We start from the raw sequence: 20,761 nt of genomic DNA on the forward strand, positions 1-20,761 counted from the left end.
GCATTTAGCCATAATTTGTGGTCTTCTGATATGTATAAGTACTTGCACCTTGTTTTTCCTACCATGTCCTGAGAGAACTAGCCAGCAGGGAAATGTTAAGTGGCAGATGTTACTAATGTGCGTACTCGAAACCAGTTGGGAATTGAACTTCTGATTCTGGATCACTGTCCAGAGGGCCTGAAAACTTTTTGGAATTTCCAGAGCAAGGTAAGCAGGCAACATTTGAGGTGTTGTGCTACCTCCGAGGCTTAGGGACAGTCAGAAGCAGGGAGTCTTGACTTTAGTTATGTCCTCTCAGAATTTTCTTTTGAAATTCTTTACAGCAGTTGCTCGCTACCTAACAAATGCACTGTGCTTCTTTGCTCAAAAAGGAATATTTCAGAGTTCAGCAGATTGATGGCAGCTGTTGTAGAAGTATGACAAGTTGAGGTGTTCTCCAAAACATGAAAATGGTCTGGCAGGTGACAGCACAGTAATCAGTATGTTTCAGTATGAATTTTCTAAAGTGTAGGCTTAAGGAATAAGTGTTATTCAAGAATCTTAACTTTCTATGACTTTAGGTTTGCTGTAGTTATGACTTTTTTAATCTGTTAACATAATACATACTTGAAAAAAGACTGGTTTGCTTTATTTCCCCCTATTTGTCCTCTCCCAATTTGGTCTTACTGCTGTTGGGAACTATAATTGCTTAATTTTCCTTGTTTGCTGTGTAACTTACTGATGTTACAAATGTCTCCTTTATTGTCTCTTTCCTCCCTCCCCCTGCTACCCCCCAAAAATACGCAGGAAGTAATTTTGGTACTGCTAATGATCTGACAGAAGAAATAAGATCATTAACATCTGAGAAGAAAGAACTGGAAGGACTTCTCAGTGAGCTTCTAGTTTTGAGTGCCCGAAACATCCGGAAACTAGAGAGAATTAAAGATGATTACAACAAACTGAAGCAAGAGCTTGAACATGGAGAGACTGCCTTTGGTAAGTAGTTCACAGGCTGTCACAGCCTTTGCTCCGTCACAGACATCTGGAAGTCTACTGGCTTTGATAAAACCGTCATGCATTTACAAAACATACAGATTTTCAGTAGAAAGATTGGCCAGAACTTAGATAAGCAATGTGCTAGATAAGCTTTCATCTGTTTGCTCTGGGGAAGAGTGAGCTCAGGGAGAGAGGGGATATCCTGGCAATATACTGCTTTTTGAGCTCAGTTTTAACCCAGTTCTCAATACTTTTTTTTTTTTTCTAAATCTCATCAGAATTATAGTGATGATGATAATGTGCATGAATTCACATACAGAAAAACATATGCAGTCTTTTATGTGCTGACAGTAGGTGGTGTTGGTTGTAATAACAGTGCAGCCTATTTAATAAATCTCTGGTAATGACTCTGAATGAATGAGGTGTGATAGGTACATGGTTCTGAAGGAAAGAGTTATTTTCTTAAACTCATGCTTGAAGTGGTTTTAAAGCTTATCAAATGCAGCTTGAATTCAAACACAAGGGCAGTGTGCTGAGGTGGCACTGTTATGATGGACTGGGAAAATTCTCTGTAATTACTGGGAAAACTGCTGACAAATTATCAAAATTAGCAAAGCCACTATTAGTCTTGGATTACCCTATCTTCTACTGTTCTCCTTCCTGAAGTTAGGCAGATAAAACAGGCTTGTTGTTTGATTAAATGAATAGGCTGAATAACTATTACTTGCAAATATAGTTACTATAGATACCTCTAAATAGAAAAGTATAAATATGAGAGCTATTATGAAGCTTTAGAAACTTGAAATTTCTTTCCTTTTTCAGAATTTTATGAGCAGTAAGTTGGTTGAGAAGAGAAAGAATGTCTGCTTTTGAAGCACATGTAGACTCTTCATAGGGAATTGGACAGGCAGATGTATCTTAGAAACAAAGTTTTTGTAAACAACTGAATACATCCAGGGCTGTAGTTTTTAAAAGAAAAATAGAAAAATAAACACACACGCACCTTAGATTAGAAATTGCTCTGCTAGAAACTAAACGGCCGTTTAAACAATTTTTTGATCTTTTTGGTTCCTGATAGTGTGTAATTACCTAAGCCATGTCATCCAAACCCACAGAAAGAAAACACATCAGACAGTGTTTCCTCATCACCTAAAATTGCAAATCAGTTGAAGGGGGGAGTATTCTGACTTTCCAATCTGTCCATTGTGTTTCTCCTTTTGTTTCTCAGACAATTAAATCTCCTCTAATACATACACACTTCTCATTTGTGTTTTTCTTCAGCAACATTTCAAACAAAACCTCTGCAAGAGTATTGCTGAAGTAACAGAATTGTTGGCACTGAAGAGGCTCTATTTTTTTTTCCATTTGCATTTCTGTAACTGTAATGAGATTTCCTTTAGGTATGACCTCTACTGTCCTAAAATTAGTGAAAACAAATTGCGAAGCACTTCATGTTTACTGCTTGGATTGTTTTTTAATTTATTATAATTCTGTAGGCATAAAGAGAAATTTATTCCTTCGTAACATAACTCTACCAAGCACATAACGGTCAGAGATACATAAATTGAAATCTAAGATATTCTCATTTTCTTGTCCCTGACCTCCTTGCATGTATTCTGAACTGTTTTCTTCTTAAAAATATGGAAACACTTCTAGGTTTGAAATTGGTAGCATGAAATTGGTACCACCATGTTTAACTGAATAACAGCATTCTGATACACTCTAGAAAATGTGAACAAATTATGTCTTAAAAATGACATCCACTTTTATGAACCAGTTGCTATTTTGTGTGGTACTTTTATGTTTAGAAAATAAAGCACGAAAATTTGGAATAGGATTTTATTGCCTTGGCATAATTAAAAGATGTAGTATACTATGATTGACCAGGTTGTTGCTATAGCTGTTTCTCTATCTCTTGTTTGGTTGAATGCCACACAATACTGCCTATGGTGGCTTTATCATGGATGAGGAAGCCCATACCCTTATGGGCTTATGGGATACATTAGGGTGAAAAGAGAGCTGCCAAATGCTGAGAAATACATGTTGCTTTTATACATGGTGTGTCATGTTCGGTTTTGCTGTGATCTGTGGCATTTTCTTTGTTATTTTAAGTAACTGGAGAAAATCGAGTTTATTTTTCTGCACTGTGAAAGGTACAACTTGAGTGAGGGCTGGAGCACCTCTCCTATGAAGAAAGGTTGAGGGAGTTGGACTTGTTTAGCTTGGAGAAGAGAAGGCTCTGGGGAGATCTCACTGTGGCCTTCCAGTACTTGAAAGAGGGATGGGGATGGATGTTTTACATAGTCTAGTAATGATACAACCAAGGGCAGAATGGATTGAAACTAAAAGAGGAGAGATTTGGATTAGGTATTAGGCAGAAATTCTTTAATTGGAGGGTGGTGAAAAGCAGGAACAGGTTGCCCAGAGAATCTGTGGATGCCCCATCACTGGAGCCATTCAAGGCCAAGTTGGATCGGGCCGTTGGCAACCTGATCTGGCAGCCCTTTCCTTTGTCTTTTCTACTAGCCCTCTGCTCAGAGTTCGTAGTTAACTTGAGGCAAAATTAACCATGCTAATTTAAATAGCAAAAATGAGCAAGACTAGCATGATTGATTCTTGATACACAGTTGAGATGTATTTGTGATTTGTCCTTGTGCAGAGTTGTGCTGTGCTTTGACCCAGCTCAACTTCTTATGAGATAGCTGCCTGTCTATCAGTTAGAAGTAGGTTACTGAAATTAACACGTGGAAAGTAGTTCTAGTCTCAGGATAGTGGCATGGTTGAAGTTGGAAAGGATGCCAGCTGGTCCAAACCTCACTGCTCTAACAGGGCCACCAAGTTAACAGAGACCACCTCTATGTCTCTTAGTCTGTTATTTGTAGGCTTTGGTCTTGTTTAAATACATCAGTGGTTTTAAACATCTTTTGCTGTAGAAAAAAGATGCTTTGTTTTTCTCTTGAAAATGAAGTTAAGGTGGCAAGATCTGTTGTCACCTCAGTCTTGCTTTTCTCTTGTGTTCAGGCAATAACATTCTATTTACTCCCCTCCTTTGTTTTGTAACGTCTTGAAACCTTCTGCACAGGTATTCCTACTCATAGTTATTCCTGTGTAATTTGGCACTTGAACTGTTATCTTACATGCCTGTCAACTTCTTAAAACTTTTTGGAGATATCTTCTACTGAAAATAATACCACTTTGTCTGGGAAGCATTAGAAAACAACAACAAAGGAAATGCTGACATGTGTGTATGTTTCTCTTGCGTATAAATTGGTCACCTGTTTTTTTTTTTTACTTCATTACTAATTGTTGATTTCTCACAATAATGCAGGTATAAGGAAGCAGACGTCAAGGGAAGAGACTTAATCACACAATAATCAGAGCTGGAATTTTAAATAGTACAGATCATTAGTATGCTAATGAATTTTCTCACTTTTTGCCAGCTGCCCAAGTATAAAAGATATTGCAGATGTAGTGCAGTGGCTCTCTGTGCTGAGAGCTGTCAGTGCTCCTTATAAAGGAGATTTGACAAAAATCCTTTCATAATTTTAGAGATGCTCAAAAATGTTTTTCTTATTGGACAGTAGAGGCATTAACAAGTAACATATTGATCTGTATTTTAAAATGAATAGTACTGATTTTCCCTTTCCTATAGTAAATTTCTTCTGAGGGAATCAGAAAGCTTCTATAAATGGGATTAACTGTTGTTGCTGTTTTATAGTTATGAAAGCCAGACAAATGGGAGTTATGATGTTTTACCTGAAGTTTTGTTAAAACCAAGTTTTATGGTCTAATATTAGATATGGAAGTTGGTCTTGCCTGTGTCAGAGGTGTTGGAGCTTGATGATTCCTGAGGTCTCTTCTAAGCCAAGCCATTCTAGTTTGAGTTGAATTAATCACTTTCATAAACAGATTTGAAATGATGGTTTATGTGAGCTTTGAATTTTTCTAGACCACAGAAATTTTTGTAGCTTAAGAGTGGTGATTCAAGATTTCCAGTGCTTTTATCAGAACTTTGCTGTTGACCAAACCTGCCTTTTAAAGTCCAAAGATTCAGTTATGGCAAGGAAGATAATTGCTTTACAGCTCAGAACAGCCATAACCACACTCCAAAAACGTGAAACATAATTACTTCCCTGTCCAGCAAACTGCTGGATTGTACTTAAATATCCTGGCTTGTGCTGATTGGCCTTTGTAAGTTAGGACTGGAAATGAAATCTACCCTCCTTGTCTCAATTTCCTCATTATCACTAGTACCTCATTTGCTGAATTCTTCTTCTGTCTACATTTACCCAATTTTTCAGGGAAAGAGTCTCCTGGTAAATAATGTATGTATTTCACAATCTAATTGCTAGGTTATGCTCGCCAATTCATCTTAAGTAGAATTTCTATACTGAATTAATTTCTAAAGGAAATATAAAATAAAGACTATTGTGTACATCATAATCGCTTTTTAATAACTCCAACTTTATTTTTATTTTGTTTAGAATGTGATATTTTTATTTTTATTGCTGCACTCCCACTGAGGGTTTTATTGTCTAAGAAATTTCTGGTGTAAGTCTTAAAGCTCTTGCCAGCCTGCTTGTAGGCTGTTTAACACTATGTGGAAATGAACAAAATGAGAAGCTCAACCTTTCTGAGCTCTTTTTAGATTGTATTTGCCAAATGCAGCATGTGTAATTGCATTCTGCTCATTGGTACTCTTTTTGCTATTTCATTTGAGAAATTGGTATTTATGTATTTGCTTAGGCTTCTACTGTTGTGTATATTATCAGCATTTAATTGATTATGAGTATGATTCTCATTTTCTTGTATCATCTGTCAGATTAAGTGTAGCTACATTCTTTCTTTGGACTTAGAATTCTGTAATAGTAGGTAGAGGCCATGTTACGAATTGTTATGCAACTTTAAGGATCGAGTCTGGACTGACAGTTTTCATTCCATTTCAGGCTTTCACAAAATCTATATAGAATAAGTGAAAATGTGAGTTGGTTGTTGTGTGTTTGCATTTGTGTTTGCTTGTTTGTTTGTTTTTTTTGAGTGAGTACTCCGAAAAATAATATTCAAGTAGTTTTAAAGGGTTGTTTCTTTGTTTTTTGTTACGGAATTACCTTTTTGACAAATGTTAAGTCTATAATTTAGTAGATAAAGAACATGTTCTGCTGGGCATTTCCTATAACCAAAATATAAAAAATATATATTTTTAATACATAATTTTTTGTCAGTGTTGGAAAGAACAGAAACTAGTCTGTTTTAGCATATTTCTTTACCATATAGCTTAAGTCGCTTGTAAACTGTGTTAGTCATAATTGTGACTGTAAAGGTCTGCTTGTGTGGTGGTGTTCTTATGAATATGTGAAGTACTTCATTATTTTCACTTAGAGGATGGGGCTTTCATTTATATGAATTCAGTGAGGGTATTAAATTGAATCTGACTGTTCTATATGCTTAAATGCAGAAAACATAAAAACTGTGTTAATGCAACTTGAACTGTCATAGTCGCTTAATTCAAAGCCCACTGGTATCTGCAGGAGTCTTTTGATCAGGCCATTTCTATACCGAAGCTGAAAGGTTAGTGTCTCTTTTATTCCTTTCTTCTGAGATATGATGGAGTAAACTTTACTGAAATGTTATACTCATGCAGTATTTTCTTTGTAGACAGCAATACGACCTGATTACATAACGTAAAAGAAACTCCTGAAATGTCCCAGTGTTGGTTCTGTGATCGTGGAGAACTGAGTTTAAGAAATAGAACCTGTCTGAAGTTTTGGGCTGTCTCTCTTCATGGCAAATTATCTTTTAGTAGGATAATTAATAAAGGTGACAAGGTTTTCCAAGTTGCAGTGTCACAGAAATTTAGAGCGGCTCTTTTAGAATTACAGAAGTGTAATTTGATGGTGTAAAGTGCTACTGAACAACCCTCTGCTATAATAGAAGCTAGGAATCGAAACTGAGTAGGTAACTTTCAACTCTGTGTCATTCAACATTCACACCTTAATGTGCTGCTGTGTGTATAAATAAGTGCAAAGTTCTGAGAGAGAATGCCTGATGACTTGTTCCTTTGCATCTGAAATGCTGTTGCTCAGAGTATTGCTCTTTTGGGATAATGACAAATAATTCCCCGCTTGCCGTCCATGTTCTAGATTTTTATCACTTCTTAACATAGTTCTGCTTTGCATGATTAAGTTGTATTGGAATAAATTTGAAGCAACACAGAAGAAGGAATTTGAAGTCATTTTAGTAGTATGTGTCACCAGTTCTGATCAATTTCATTTGATTAAAGTTCTGCAACTGCATCTTCCTAAGATTCTGAGGGGCTCAGATTTGAACTTTCACAATTTGGTTTCTGTTTATCTTCTTGTTTTGTGCAGATATTGCCTGCGTGTGTTTGGTCAGAACATGTTGGATGGGGTTACAAAATGAGTCTTATATCATTGAGTTTATCCTGAAACACTGACAGATTACAAGTATAAAGACAGGGTTCTTTATTTTGTACTGTTCATTTCAGTTTTGATTCTCAGTGTCTTGATCAGGAATTCGTTACGTTTTCTTGCACTGTTGACATTGCTCATGTTATGTTAATGTGGAATGGTATTTTCTGTTCCCAAAAATTCATTCTATAGTGTATTTGGCCTATTTTGTGGTTTAACACAGCATCACAATTGTTCGTTTCCCAATGTGATGAGAGGGAGAACTGGGGAGAAAAAAAACAAAATAGAACTCTTGAGTTGAGATAAAAGTTACTTATTAAGATAGATAAGAAAATAATGGTTATTACAACATGTATATATGAACATATATAATAAGTAGTGGACAAGCAATTGCTCACCACTTCCTAATCGAAGACCAGCTAGCTCCAAGCAGCAGAAGAGAGTGAGACAATCTCCCACCCCCTTCAAAACTCCTTTCTCTTGATGTCATGAGGTATTGAACATCCCTTTGACCAGTGTAAGTCAGCTGTCCTAGTTCTGTTCTCTCACAACTCCTTGGGCCCTTTGCTGAAAATGGCCTTGGCTCCGTACAGCACTGCTTAGCAGGAGCTATATAAGCATCAGTGTGTCATCAACATTGTTTTTATCTTAGAACCTAAACGTAACATGATACCAAACACTATGAAAAAAACCAATTCTATCCCAGCCGAGGCTAAGCCTCATTTACTTTCTTTTGAGCATGGGTATGGAGATGGATAGAATACTTAAGGGACTGTGTCAGTTTGTTTTCAAGCAGCACTTCAGTGAAACCAGTCAGGCAGTCATTCTTCCATTAGTTTAAGCAGCCTGCAGATTGAATATGAAAATAGTACAGCATTTTACATTCAGTTTATGCTTTGGATTTTTGCTTTTTCTTTTCTTTCTTTTTCTTTATTTTTTTTTTTTTTTTCTGTTAAAGATAAAATGTTGTTTTAGATCATTTGAGATCACTGATGTAAAATTGATGGCCTGAAAAAGGATTACACCATGGCAGAAACAGAGAATTAAAGTGTTGTTTATCTTTTTAGCTACAGATGTGCTTTTAGGATATATTTTGAATAAAAAGGTCTTGGCACACCAACATTTCACCCCAAAGTTTTCATTTACGAGCGTTCATGGTATCCTTGAGATACTGCGCAAATCTGATTCCATGCCTTCATTAATATATGCAATTTGTGCATAAATCTAAAGATTTATACTTGCTTATGTTGGTGGTAAATTCATGTCAGTGACTACATGGAAAGTTTGATAATTTTCTGATACTTTTCATCTTTGTTTTGAAATAGATTGGCATTAGTCAAGTGCAGCATCTAAGAGTATGAATATCTAAGCAAAAGAAACCCCTGGGATGTCATTCCATTGGAATGGTATTCAAGGTGTCACTCTTATGAAATACATTTAGTTTCCCAGTTTTTGTTCTTAGTGATTGTCAGATAAAGATTAGTCTTTCTTTTCTGTTTTGTTCTTATTGTTACTGTTTCAAGGATTTCTTTGGGAAGTTTGCAAATACTGTAGTGAAAGTACAAGGTAAATGAAATCTTCTATTATGATATTCTAGAATGATATCATCCTTGTCTGACTTCTTGCTTAATGCTCACATGTTTAAAAAGAGTGAAATAACTATCTGCTGTACAGCATTACTTTAATCATACAGGGTTCTAAGCATGCTGCAGAATTTATATACATAGATAAATAGAAATAAAACCCAAACTGGAATGGTGGAAAATATTCCCTGAAAGATGGAGGAGGTATGATTTTGATTAAAAATATAATAGAAATATTGAAATTGTAATCCTTTACAGAACAGCTGGCTTTGTCCCCAAAATTATTTTGATGCTACATGCACGTATTATTCTAAAGCATGCTATACAGTAAAAAAGCAAAAAACAAAAAACAAAACTTGACCAATTCTCAGCTTTTACTAAGATATAAAAGTGATGCAGAGATTATTTGTTCCCAGTATTATTCCAAGAGGACATATATTTGTATTTCTTGTTTTTATGCTTGCTTTGTTTTTTGTGTTTTTTTTTTTTTTTTTTAAATATACTTCTACTAAATCCTAACTAATTACTGTGAGGTAATGTAAGCCTTACTACTCAATGGAGAGCCCTGTATCTCCTGTTCAGGAATTGAAATTTTTCATCCAAGAATTTTATTCCTGCCTCTGTCCTTGAAGATATAATCTGAGGTAAAAGAGAAAAGCAAGGAATCGCTAATATCTAGAGTCAAGAGATATAGAGCCGGAGTACTGCATCCATCAGGTTTGATTTCTGTTTTCCTGGTGCAGGAACAGAATGTGCTTGCTTGTGGTTCAGTTGGTTTCCGATGTGGTTCCATGATAAAGAGTGGAGGTAGTGACTGCTGCTTCTGCCATTACATTGTGAAATCTGTGGTCCATGGGCTCAACGCTTAAGCACAGGAGGTTATAGTAACAGCCTGTAGTATGAGACCAGGAATTTTGCCACGTATAATTACACAGAACCTGTGTTGCACAGGAGGTGCCAAGTGAGTAGTATTATTTCTGATTACATGTCAAGTTACAGCTGATAGACTAAGAATACAGAAACCAGTTAATTCTTCGTGTAAGCAATGCATTTAACTGGATATTCTAAAGAATTTACATTTTCCCAGTTGTGTTCAAACTCTGCTTTATTTCTTTATATAAAAATATTGTTGTAGGCGGAATATAATTAAAACTACAAATGAAGCTAACTGAAAAGAAGATTCAGTCATATTTGCAAAAGATATGTTTGGTTTGATGTGCATGTTGAAAGCTTGAGTAAAGATAAACAGTGTTTGTCAGGCTGCATAAGATTAAACAGTTCATTACCTGTTCGAATTATCAGCTGGAAGACATATTGTATAAATTGGACTACAACCTCTACATGCTTTTGCCTGGATTATACCTCTTATCATGTGAGGTGCATTGAAATATAATTAACATGAGCTGGAAATGACAGGCTGAATATATGTGTATTTCTGTGCAAATAATCCTATAACTAGATTAGCAGTACTGGTAACATTTTTCTCTGCTGTTCTTCCTTTCCTCCCAGTGTCTGTATTCTAAAACATTGTATAGGGAAGAGTTATCTATGTTCAATGCCTCAAAAAAGCAAATAGGCACCAACCACCTACCTTGTGGATTTGACATTAAGGATCTTTGAAAAATGTTAAGTTCTGAAGGGAAAAAAAGCAAGAATTGCTGATCTATTGTAATCTTGATATTGAAATATGGATTTGAAAGATAATTTTGAAAATACATGGAATCAGAAATTCTGGTACAATTGATATCAGTCAAAGGCTTGCCTCCAGTTTCTTCAGAGTTGAGTCTTTTACCTCAGGTGTCATGCTGCATCAGAATTTACAGCATCCATCTGAGCTACCTGGATGCAGGTTCTGTTTCTGTCCATGTAGAAAAGAGCAAAACAGTCAGAAATTATTATAATTAGAAAATATTTCAGTTTTGTCATAAAAAAAATAATACGTCTTGCAGTTGGAAGGCCTCTCCTATTGAATAAACCTGTTTTATTTTGTAGTCTTTAAGCTAAAATGTGATTGTTTTAGATCAGTGAACTTCAAGCCACTTGATTCTCACAAAGAGCTATTTCAGGACTTTGTTTCTTTGTATCTCTGTGACTTTCTGATTGTCTTAGCTGGCATTCAGTGATAGAATGAAGACGATATTTTCAAAAATTAAAGAGAATTTATAGGGGAGTCACAGGAGATTAAAAGTTTGGGAGGCGGCCCAAAGTGCTTAGTGTGTCTACTCAGTTCAATAAACAGAAGACTGAGATCATTTGATGGAAGTCTGCAACTGCCTGCTCAAACTTAATGGGAAGATTTTTATGATTGTAGATGAAAATATAAGTGATTACTTCTGATGGCTAGCAATTGGAGCTGACAACTTCAGTTTTAAAATGAGTCCATCTTTTAATGGAAAACAATTAGTTTGTCAGAGTTCTTCAAAAATTGTTGCAAATTTTCACACTGTTCTTTTATATATATATATAATTTATATATATATATAAAATTTATATATAAAAGAACAGTGTGAAAATATATATATATATATAAATATATATATATATATACCTAATTCCAACTGGATTAAATCCATGTTTTGTGGATAGCCAGCATAGGTGAATACAATATGCTCTATTAAACTTGCTTTCTGGAATTATTGTATTATCAGTATAATGATAACTGGATAACTCCAGATTTTTCAAGATGAATGGTATCCAATGCAGAACGTTAGTAACATTTTCTATCAATTCACTGTATTCTGCAGGTACTTCTTGTTCTCTTCCTTCTCCCTTTTTTCTTTCATTTTTAATTTACCAACTTCTGATGATTTTTTCTCCCCCAGTCTTTGCATGGTTTATTTTGTCTGGCTTATTAAAATATTGAAGTCCAGTTCATCAGAACTCCTAATTACACAGAACACAATTTCACACCTTTTCCAGAGCAGTACACAATGCCCCAAGATCAGTCTCTATCTCTACCTGAGTTATTTATTCTTGAAGCTGCCATGTACAAGACTTCTATCACTTCTCTAATTCCTCAAAGGCACAGTGTGTAGGTGTTATCTCATTCTTATGCTGCTTGCGTTTTTCCTCTCATGGTGACCCCTGCTGAGGTCACTTACATAGCGTGTGAGTGGATTGGTTAGGGAAATGGAGACTGCAGGAAAACACAGAACACTGTAAAAGTGCATAGCATCTTACAAGCTGTCTGCCTGACCTTGAAAACCAGTATTTGCTGGTCTAAATGGAAGATGTAATCACGGTTCTGCAGAGTACAGTATGAGGGCACCAAGATCTTTCCTGAGTTAAAATACTTTTTCACAACTCTGAAATGCTGAACTGTTAGTTCTGTTTCTATAGCATTCCCTGAAGTAGGGTACCAGGCGTCTTTTGTGCCTTCCCAAGGAATATAAAGAAGTAAGAAATTCTGTATCTTCTAGAAGTCTTTTGGGTTTTGGGAGTTGTTTTGAAAGTTCTGAACCCCTGGAGTCTGTCATCTTCAGCATTCCTATGTTTGTTTTGTGTGTTCTTTCTAAGCATTCTGTGAAACGTGTATTTTAATACTCTATCTTTAATAAATGCCATGCATCTTTACAGCAGGAAAAAAAGCATTTTAGCCTCTAAAATCTGAGTATTATGTTAATAACTTATTTTTAATTGCTCTTCTCATCTTATTTGTATGCTCACCTTCATTGCCCAGGTGGATGAAAAACATAACATGAGCCAGCAGTGTGCTCTTGCACCTCGGAAATCAAATGGTATCCAGGGCTCCATCAGAAGAATGGTGATCAGCAGGGACAGGGAGGTGATTGTCCCCCTCTACTCTGCTCTTGTGAGGCCCCATCTGGAGTACTGTGTCCACGTCTGGAGCCCCCAGTACAAGAAAGACAGAGAGCTGATGGAGAGGGTCACAAGAGCCACAAAGACGATCAGGGGACTGGAACACCTCCCTACGAAGACAGGCTGAGGAAGCTGGGCTTGTTCAGCCTAGAGAAAAGAAGGCTGCAGGGTGATCTCAGTGCAGCCTTTCAGTACTAAAGGGAGCCTACAAACAGGAGGGGAATCAACTCTTTGAAAGGGTTGATAACAGCAGGACAAGGGGAAATGGTTTCAAGTTGAGGGAGAGGAGATTTAGAATGGACGTCAGGGGCAAATTCTTTACAGAAAGAGTGGTGAGGTGCTGGAACAGGCTGCCCAGAGAGGTTGTGAATGCCCTGTCCCTGGAAGTGTTCAAGGCCAGGTTGGATGGGGCCCTGGGCAGCCTGGTCTACCAATTAGGTATGGAGATTGGTGGCCCCGCCCGTGGTGGCGAGGTTGGAGATTCATGATCCTTGAGGTCCCTTCCAATCCTGGCCATTCTGTGATTCTGTGATTGTAATCCTTCATCATTTCACAGTCCAGTTGACATGTACAGTTCATTTTATTATTTAATTTTCTCTCCTTTTTGTTTCACATCTTTTGGATTTTCTGGGATCTTTCTATTTGTATCTTGCTTGTGCAAACAAATTCTCCTATTTCGGATAGCTCTTTTCTTTTTCTTCTGCTGCAAATGGTTCCTGAAGTAAGCTGCACAGACAGGCTTTTGGTTCTAACTTCATTTTCTATTCTGTTTATTATTTTTATCAAGTTATTTTCCCCAGTTCAACTGTGCTTTCCACATCTGATGCCTAATATTATTGTTTTTTTAGAAAACAAAACAAGCTGCTTCCTAGTTGCAAACTGTATGCAGTAAACTTAAGTTACAGAAAGATTCTTCTTTCAACTTGCATAATTTGGGGACTTGCTAATTAGTCTACAGATAGCACTAAAATGATCAATACTTGACAAGTATTTCTCCAGCCTACTAGTGTAAGAGAGTAAGCCAAACAGGCAGATATTTCTGTGCCTTTCTCTTGAGTACAGGCCTTCTTTTTAGCCCACTGTAGAGCAAACGAAGGCAATGACAAATCCTTTATTTGAGAAATAGGTGCTATAGGAAAAGATATCGAAGAAGAATTAACTCATCCCTCCTGGTAACAGTTTGGAGAAAGGGATAAGCTGAGGAATGTGACCTCCCCCATTTGTACCATCATGCTGCAACAGAGAAGTATGGGGGGAAAGGGGACCCACGCAGACTCAGATGTCACGAGAAATATCACCGACACAGAAGGGGTGGTTCTAGACCACCCCCATGCCTGGTCCAGGCACTCATGTAGCTCACCCATTGGTTCAGGCTGTGACCTTGGAATTCCACTACACCCACTAAATTTCTTTAGACTGTATTTTACTCCGTGCAGTCACCAGCAATGTACTGTTATAGTGGTGGAAATAAACACATCTGTTCCATTGGTAGACAAGTTGAGTAATATTTTATTCTGCCAGGTCTCTTCCCTGTCCCAGAGTTAGAAGGGTGCCCTGTTGAAGTGCTTTCACTTAAAATATTGCTTTCCTATTCTACAGAGTGATTTGTTCTTGTAAGCAGTAACTGGACTAGAGACAATCCAGCACTGGTCGTGGATGAACATACTCTGTTGTATGGTTTCCTTATCATGAAGCTGCTTATTTCCTTACCATGCTTATTATCCCTGTTCAATGTGGTGTTCAAAGCATTTGTGGCTTGGTAGCTCTGCCATAGTTGTACCATTACACATTACAAACGTGTTTCTTTCAGCAGTGTTTTCCAAGTTGCCATCTGTTCTTTCAGTTGAAAAAGGCCCACGTTGGGCTGTGATGAAGTACTAAGCTTGTGAGGCACAATGTGATTATCCCACAGAGGAGTATTTCTGCTATGTTAAGCCTCAGTAAGCTCAAGCTGACGTGGCTATGGAATTATTCTCTTTCTTTATTTTCTCTATGGTGTTTTGCTACTGAGCAACAGAGCTTGTGACAAAATTGTATACCCGAGTTGTTTCTGTAAATTATGTTAGCTTTGAAGTTGAAAAAGGCAAGGAGATGTGTTTCTGGAAACAACCTACTTAAAAATTGTTTAATGAAGAACACTGAGATTTAGGAAGTAGAGATTCTTTAGGGAAAAGTTTAACTGTGAGTATTGTCTGCTTTTTATGTTATAAAGTAATAAGCGCAGTAATAAGAGTTGCTGCCCAAAAATAACCATATAAGAATTTGGGTAGAAAGAGTTATCATAATCTTATAGTCAAAGGTCATTAGCACAGGCAAAACTCATTTAGCTTTTGTTCCCCACTTGTATTGTAGATGATTGATTTCTTCACACATTATTTTCTTTATTTTTGCTCACTATGTGCAAGTGGCAGCAAACTCTTTAACTCTTCCCATCTTTGGCAAGGCTCCCTCTATGTACTGATAGTCTTGTATGTAGGTTTGAATAAGACATTATTTGAACTAAAGATAAAGTTGATTTTATTAGACTGAAATATGTTCTTGCTTCCTCCTTTGATGTGAGTTATTGCTTTAACAAACACAGGAAAATCTGATTTACTGTAAGAAGTTTTAACAGCAGAGTAGGTATGTGCGCTGTAAATTGCTTGGAAAACAGGTGCAAATTGCTAGAAGAGAGAAACTAGCTTTGAGTTAAACTGCTGTAGCATGCAATAGAGACTATATCATCAACTATGCCAGCTTAACTAAGTATCGCTGGCCTTATTCCAGATCTTGTATTACTATTTACCTTGTGCCACCTGTTGGAAATCTTAGATTCATCTCAGCTTCCCAAAGCAGTGGTCTTCATTAACAGAGAGCACTGATGAAATGCTTCCCTATGCTGTCAGGGCACGATACAGGCCCAGGTTTAATGCAAGTGTAGAAAATCAGTCCAGTAAGGAAGAAAAAGAAAGGGGCTGATTCTCCATTTCTGAGAGGGCAGTTGTGATTTGGCTACTGCAAATAATTTGTTTATCATTTTGTCTAATGAACTGGAAATTGAAGAGAAAAAACAATGCCTTGAGGGAATAGTTTAAAAGGAGAAAAGGGTTCTCATCAAAACCAAGATGACATTTGAAGACAGGATTGTAGTTTGGAAGAAATTCTTCTGGGTAAGTAACCAAGTGAATTTATTTATTCCTTTATTTATTCTTAATGAAGAGGTAGGAGATCAGTGATCTGGAGGCTAGGGTGCTATCTCAGTGTGAGAAACTCCCTCATCTGGGTCTCCTGGCCTGCAGGGCAGAGACATGGCTGGGGGTGAGGAGGGTGGGGGGGTGTTGTTGGTCCCTCTTCTCTGGAGCACAGCATTCAGCTGGAGAAAGTTGTTGAACATGCTCTGGAGAAGGGACTGTGCTATCACCTCTGTGTCCTGATGACTATTCTTGATCTTTCTTTTCCTGGATACTATAAAAGTCATCTCACTTTATCATTCACTGCTTTTCCTAGCACAAATTGTCTCTGGAGCCATGGGAAGTTGTAATTATGCAATTTATATGATTTATCTCTTGCACTGAGCAGCCACACTGCACTGCTGTTTCCATTACTTCTGAATTGGATCCATCTAAAAGTTTAATGTTCTCACAAATATAACATAAATATAATTACAGGTAGGATAACAGCATTGGCCAGTCTCATTTGGAGAAGAATTGTTTTCAATAAAAGGTATTTTCAAGAATGAACTGATTTAGAGAAAAGCCTCACTGAATTCTGTTTGCTGTGAGCTGAAAGGTCACTATTTTTGTACTAAAGAGAGATGCCTTACTGGACAGTTTTTCAACACAAGAAGCAATCTCTGTTATGAAGGCTAAAATTTCACATCTAGCATTAAAAAAGGCTTTTTAACATTATGTATTTTCTGCATGATACCCTTTATGCTGCCTCTGAGTGTTCCTTTTGACCTTGGTGAAGAGCTGTAATTAATCTGCAATTAAAGTAATGACAGCCTTCAGAGGCTGGGAGGCTCCTTTGCTGTCCTCGCAGCACGAGAGGGCGATGTTGTCGCAACAGACGTGGCTGCCTGGGGCCAGCGGGACAGCTTCCAAAGGGAGCATCTTTGCACAACCTTATTTAGGCTCCTCGTCAACAGAATAGATACCAGCGCAGGGTGGGCCAAAATAAGATAGATCAATGCAATTGCACTACTTTTTAATAGCAAAACGTCCTCCTAAAGCCTGATTTAAGAATGTTTTTCTTGGTTTTGAATTATACTTTGTTCTCTCTGGGTTGTTCTAGAATACCCATCTTGCTATAATATTCCAGATGGCTGTCGTCTTAACAACAGATAAGAATTAAGAATGGTAATAGGGGATTTTTTATTGAAATTCACTTCTTTATCTTTCATTACTTATTCACACTCTATTATGCCCTAGTGCAGTATTCAAAACACGTGAGATTGTAACGGAAAAAATAACCATTTAAAATTAGGATATTATGTCAGCCCCTTTTTGAATGGTAAATTTTTAAAGGAATAGTGCAGTGTGAAAGACCTGCAGCTGTTTCACGTAGTGGAAACATGAACTCAGTGTCATTCAGGTTTTTCATAGGCTGAGTTAATTCCAAAAGAGGAAAAGACCAACTGATACAGTTCAGTGGGTAAATGTGACAAGTAAGCATACTCACAGACTTCATGTGTACTGCTAAAATGATGGGTCTAGCCGAATCTTGTTGATCACGCTAATAATAATCTCTAAAAATGATAATTGGAGCTATACATGGAACATTGACACATTTGTATTTTGTTCTACTTCTGCTGCATAACAGAATAATGATATTCTGCATTTCCTTTATAACGGTTCAAAAAAAGTACTACAAAGTTTCAGTACAGAATGTGTAATAGGAAAAAAGTTGTAAAACTTCTGCTAAGTCTTTTGGTTTGTTGGAGCATCACAGAATGTTTTGATGAGGCGTCTGATTTCTGACTAACATTTCCTAAAGCAAAAGATGCAAAACAGATGGCAAATGCAGAGGGTTGGGAAGTGAAATATTCTTGAACAGGTCCATGTTTGACTTGTTTCAGAGCGATCTTGGACACCAATCTCTTCACAGAATGGGGTGGTGGAGGAATAGCAAGGTCACACTGAGCCCCTGACCCACCTTGCCTGTGAACCAGATTTCCTGGAGTGGATAGGGCCGTGTTCTTTGCTTAAAAACAGACACTTCAAGGGAATTATGTTTCTGAAGACCAGACAAGTCTGGGCATTGTCTGACCAAACTTCAGTACATCAGAATGCTTCTCTGAAACTGATTTATTATCCGTGATCAACACTGAAGATGCTGTACAATGTAATGAAGCCAAATTTTACAGTGTCTATATGGCAATGTGTGATTGGGCTGCATAATTTTTGCTGTTTTCATAGTAGATGAATCTCTTCAAATATGAGCAAAAGGAGGAAACAAGGGAGTATGTTAGTGCAGTGGATTTTTTTCTGTGTAGCCATTATACAAAACTACGCTGAGTTTTACCAATAGAGATAGGAAAGTGGAAATTTTCTATTGTTATTTGTGGATATGAACTTATCATTGAGTTTTTTGACTGTGGCAACTATGCTTAGTTTCAGTAGGGCAATTAGATGCTTGAAGTAACTGATAACAAAGGGCAAGCCCCTCTCTACCTTGATTTCTGTTTTGCTCTGAGATGCATCTGCTTGTGGAAAAATTTCAGTTGCTGGTAGTCCATATAAAATGAATTATTGATTGCTATTCATTTTCCTAAGCGCACAAATAGGTAGTTCAGCTGTTCAGTGTATCTCATAATCTTTTACACCTTGGTGGAAATAGCACGTGAGAACTAATACTGTCTTATAAGCATGGTACTTGCAGAGAAGCCTAAAAAAGAATTCAAGTCAGGATTTAATTGGAATAGTGACAGAAGGGGATATGCTTTAATGGTGAGAATGAATGCTCATATCTTGATGTGTACAATAGGAGATTTTGACTCCTGTGTTTTGTAGTCTGTTAAGATGATGTGCATTGTTAATGATTTTTAATAGTCCCCAAGTATCTCTCTCGACTACCTAAATACAGACTTTTTATTTTAGAATCTGCTATAAATGCAATTGTAGTTTTCATGAATGTTATTGATATCTTGATAAGCATATGTAATGGGACCTTTCAATATAATGTCAAAATCATATCTATAAAACTTAACGTGTTGTCCTCCAGTTTAAACTAGAACTCAGTGATTATGGGCTAAAAATATCAGGACCTGTATCAAGAGGGAAACTAAAAAATATTAATAATTTGCCAACATAAAATATATGAAGGAAATACAGAATGAAAGAACATGTTAAAAAAAAAAAAAAGTGGGGGGGAGATGGTGGAAGGAAACAGGATTCTTTTTACTTAACGTGCACTGCCTGACTATTTATGAAGCTCAACATAATTGCAGAACATGTATGTGTAGCTAAAAGCCCTGTTAGACTGGTTGAAAAATTTATAAAACTCTCTTGAAGAGTGGAGTAAAAATGAGATGAAATGTGTTTTAAGGGGGGATATTATTATCTGTTAGGATCAATACAAATGTTGTGGATGAATTACTGTTTCAGAATATGATACGTTGAGTTATGCAGCCATTTTCCTTTCACTGCTATCACTTAGTCATTTGCTCAAAATAACAGGAAAATATGAATTTCGTGATTGGCCTTACTGAGATGATGATTTTTCCTACTATTTTATTTTTATTTTAAATGTGTTCATATTACTGATTCTAACGTATGAGAGCCAAGAAAACCTGCCTCTTACTTTGCTGTTGGGCTTCTTTCTTTTTGTTCTTCAAGTAGTATACCTAGTATAAGATGAACTTGAACAGTTTTGGTGAATGCAGGTTCCTGAACCCTTTATATGCACAATTAATATGATAATTAAGGAAAAAATGAGAACAGCTGTTGAAAGCTAAGTTGTCATAGCTCAGTAATGCTTAGAATTATTGTGGAAGAGAATTTCAAAATGGTTGGCAGGTCTGGATCAGCAATGTCCTTTGGACCCAAAGTGTTTTGAACCCAATGTCAGGAGTTGGTATTTGCACAGATTTGTTAACATGACATGAGAAGTCCTTGTGTACAAGAAAGACAACTCATCAAGTCTTTTATCTGTCAAGTTTTGACTACAATTTCATGTTTTGATCTGTACAATTTGTTTGACGTATGCTGGGAACATATCTATGCCTTCCATACAGGGAAGTGATCTAGGTGGAAAGGAAGTAATTGAAACAGTTGTTCTTGAAAGTCCATGGCAAGTTTGGTGTACATGCACACATGCAACTAACCAAATGTGCCCAAAATGCCTACCCTGCTGTGTGGTAGTGAGTCTAGCATAATTTGGGACTGGACAAGGTCAGGAATATAAAGCCAAATTTGAATAATTGCATGTGGCTACTGGAAAAGGTGCATTCAAACCTTTGACTGTGTCCAAACTATTTTATCTGTTCAGAGTGCAGGTATCAATGCAGCAATACTATGAAAAGCTGTTTGTTTTTCAGAATTTGCTTCTACAGATTTGGCTGTCTCTAACTTGCTTTTCCCAAGGAAAATAAATGCTTCAGTAAAGTGTTTCTGGTGGTGTAGTTATGGACTTGTGACAAGCAGGAAGATTTCTGCCAGCGTTCTAGAAATCAAGGTTTGTTCTTGTGTATCACAGAAACATAGAATTATGATTCTAATAGGTTTGGGTTGGAAGGGACCTTTAAGATCACCTAGTTCCAACCCCCTGCTGTAGCATGGACGCTCCCACTATACCAAGTTGCTCAAAGCCCCGTTCAGCCAGGCTTTGATCACTTCTAGGGGAGAAGGGTGTTCACACCCTCTCTAGGTAACCTGTTCCAATTTCTCACCACACTCACAGTGAAGAATATTTTCCTAATATCTAGTCTAAAGCTACCGTCTTCCAATTTAAAACCATTTCCCTCATCCTGTATCCACA

The 20,761-nt window shown here is 37.0% G+C and overlaps 1 protein-coding gene across 3 annotated transcripts in view; it reads left to right on the plus strand.

Annotated features, from left to right (window-relative positions):
- Positions 1-20,761, plus strand: part of DISC1 (DISC1 scaffold protein) — a 278,866-nt gene that overhangs the window by 102,767 nt on the left and 155,338 nt on the right. For all 3 annotated transcript variants that reach the window (XR_008204742.1, XM_052675558.1, XM_052675567.1), the window contains exon 9: positions 787-975. Coding sequence is in view for 2 of the 3 variants with exons in the window: in XM_052675558.1 (XP_052531518.1) it covers positions 787-975 (189 nt within the window). In the remaining variant the exon portion in view is untranslated. The remainder of the gene's footprint in view (positions 1-786; positions 976-20,761) is intronic.

Source organism: Tympanuchus pallidicinctus, unplaced genomic scaffold (genome assembly GCF_026119805.1).
Source record: "Tympanuchus pallidicinctus isolate F22 unplaced genomic scaffold, pur_lepc_1.0 scaffold1, whole genome shotgun sequence".
Lineage (NCBI taxonomy): Eukaryota > Metazoa > Chordata > Aves > Galliformes > Phasianidae > Tympanuchus > Tympanuchus pallidicinctus.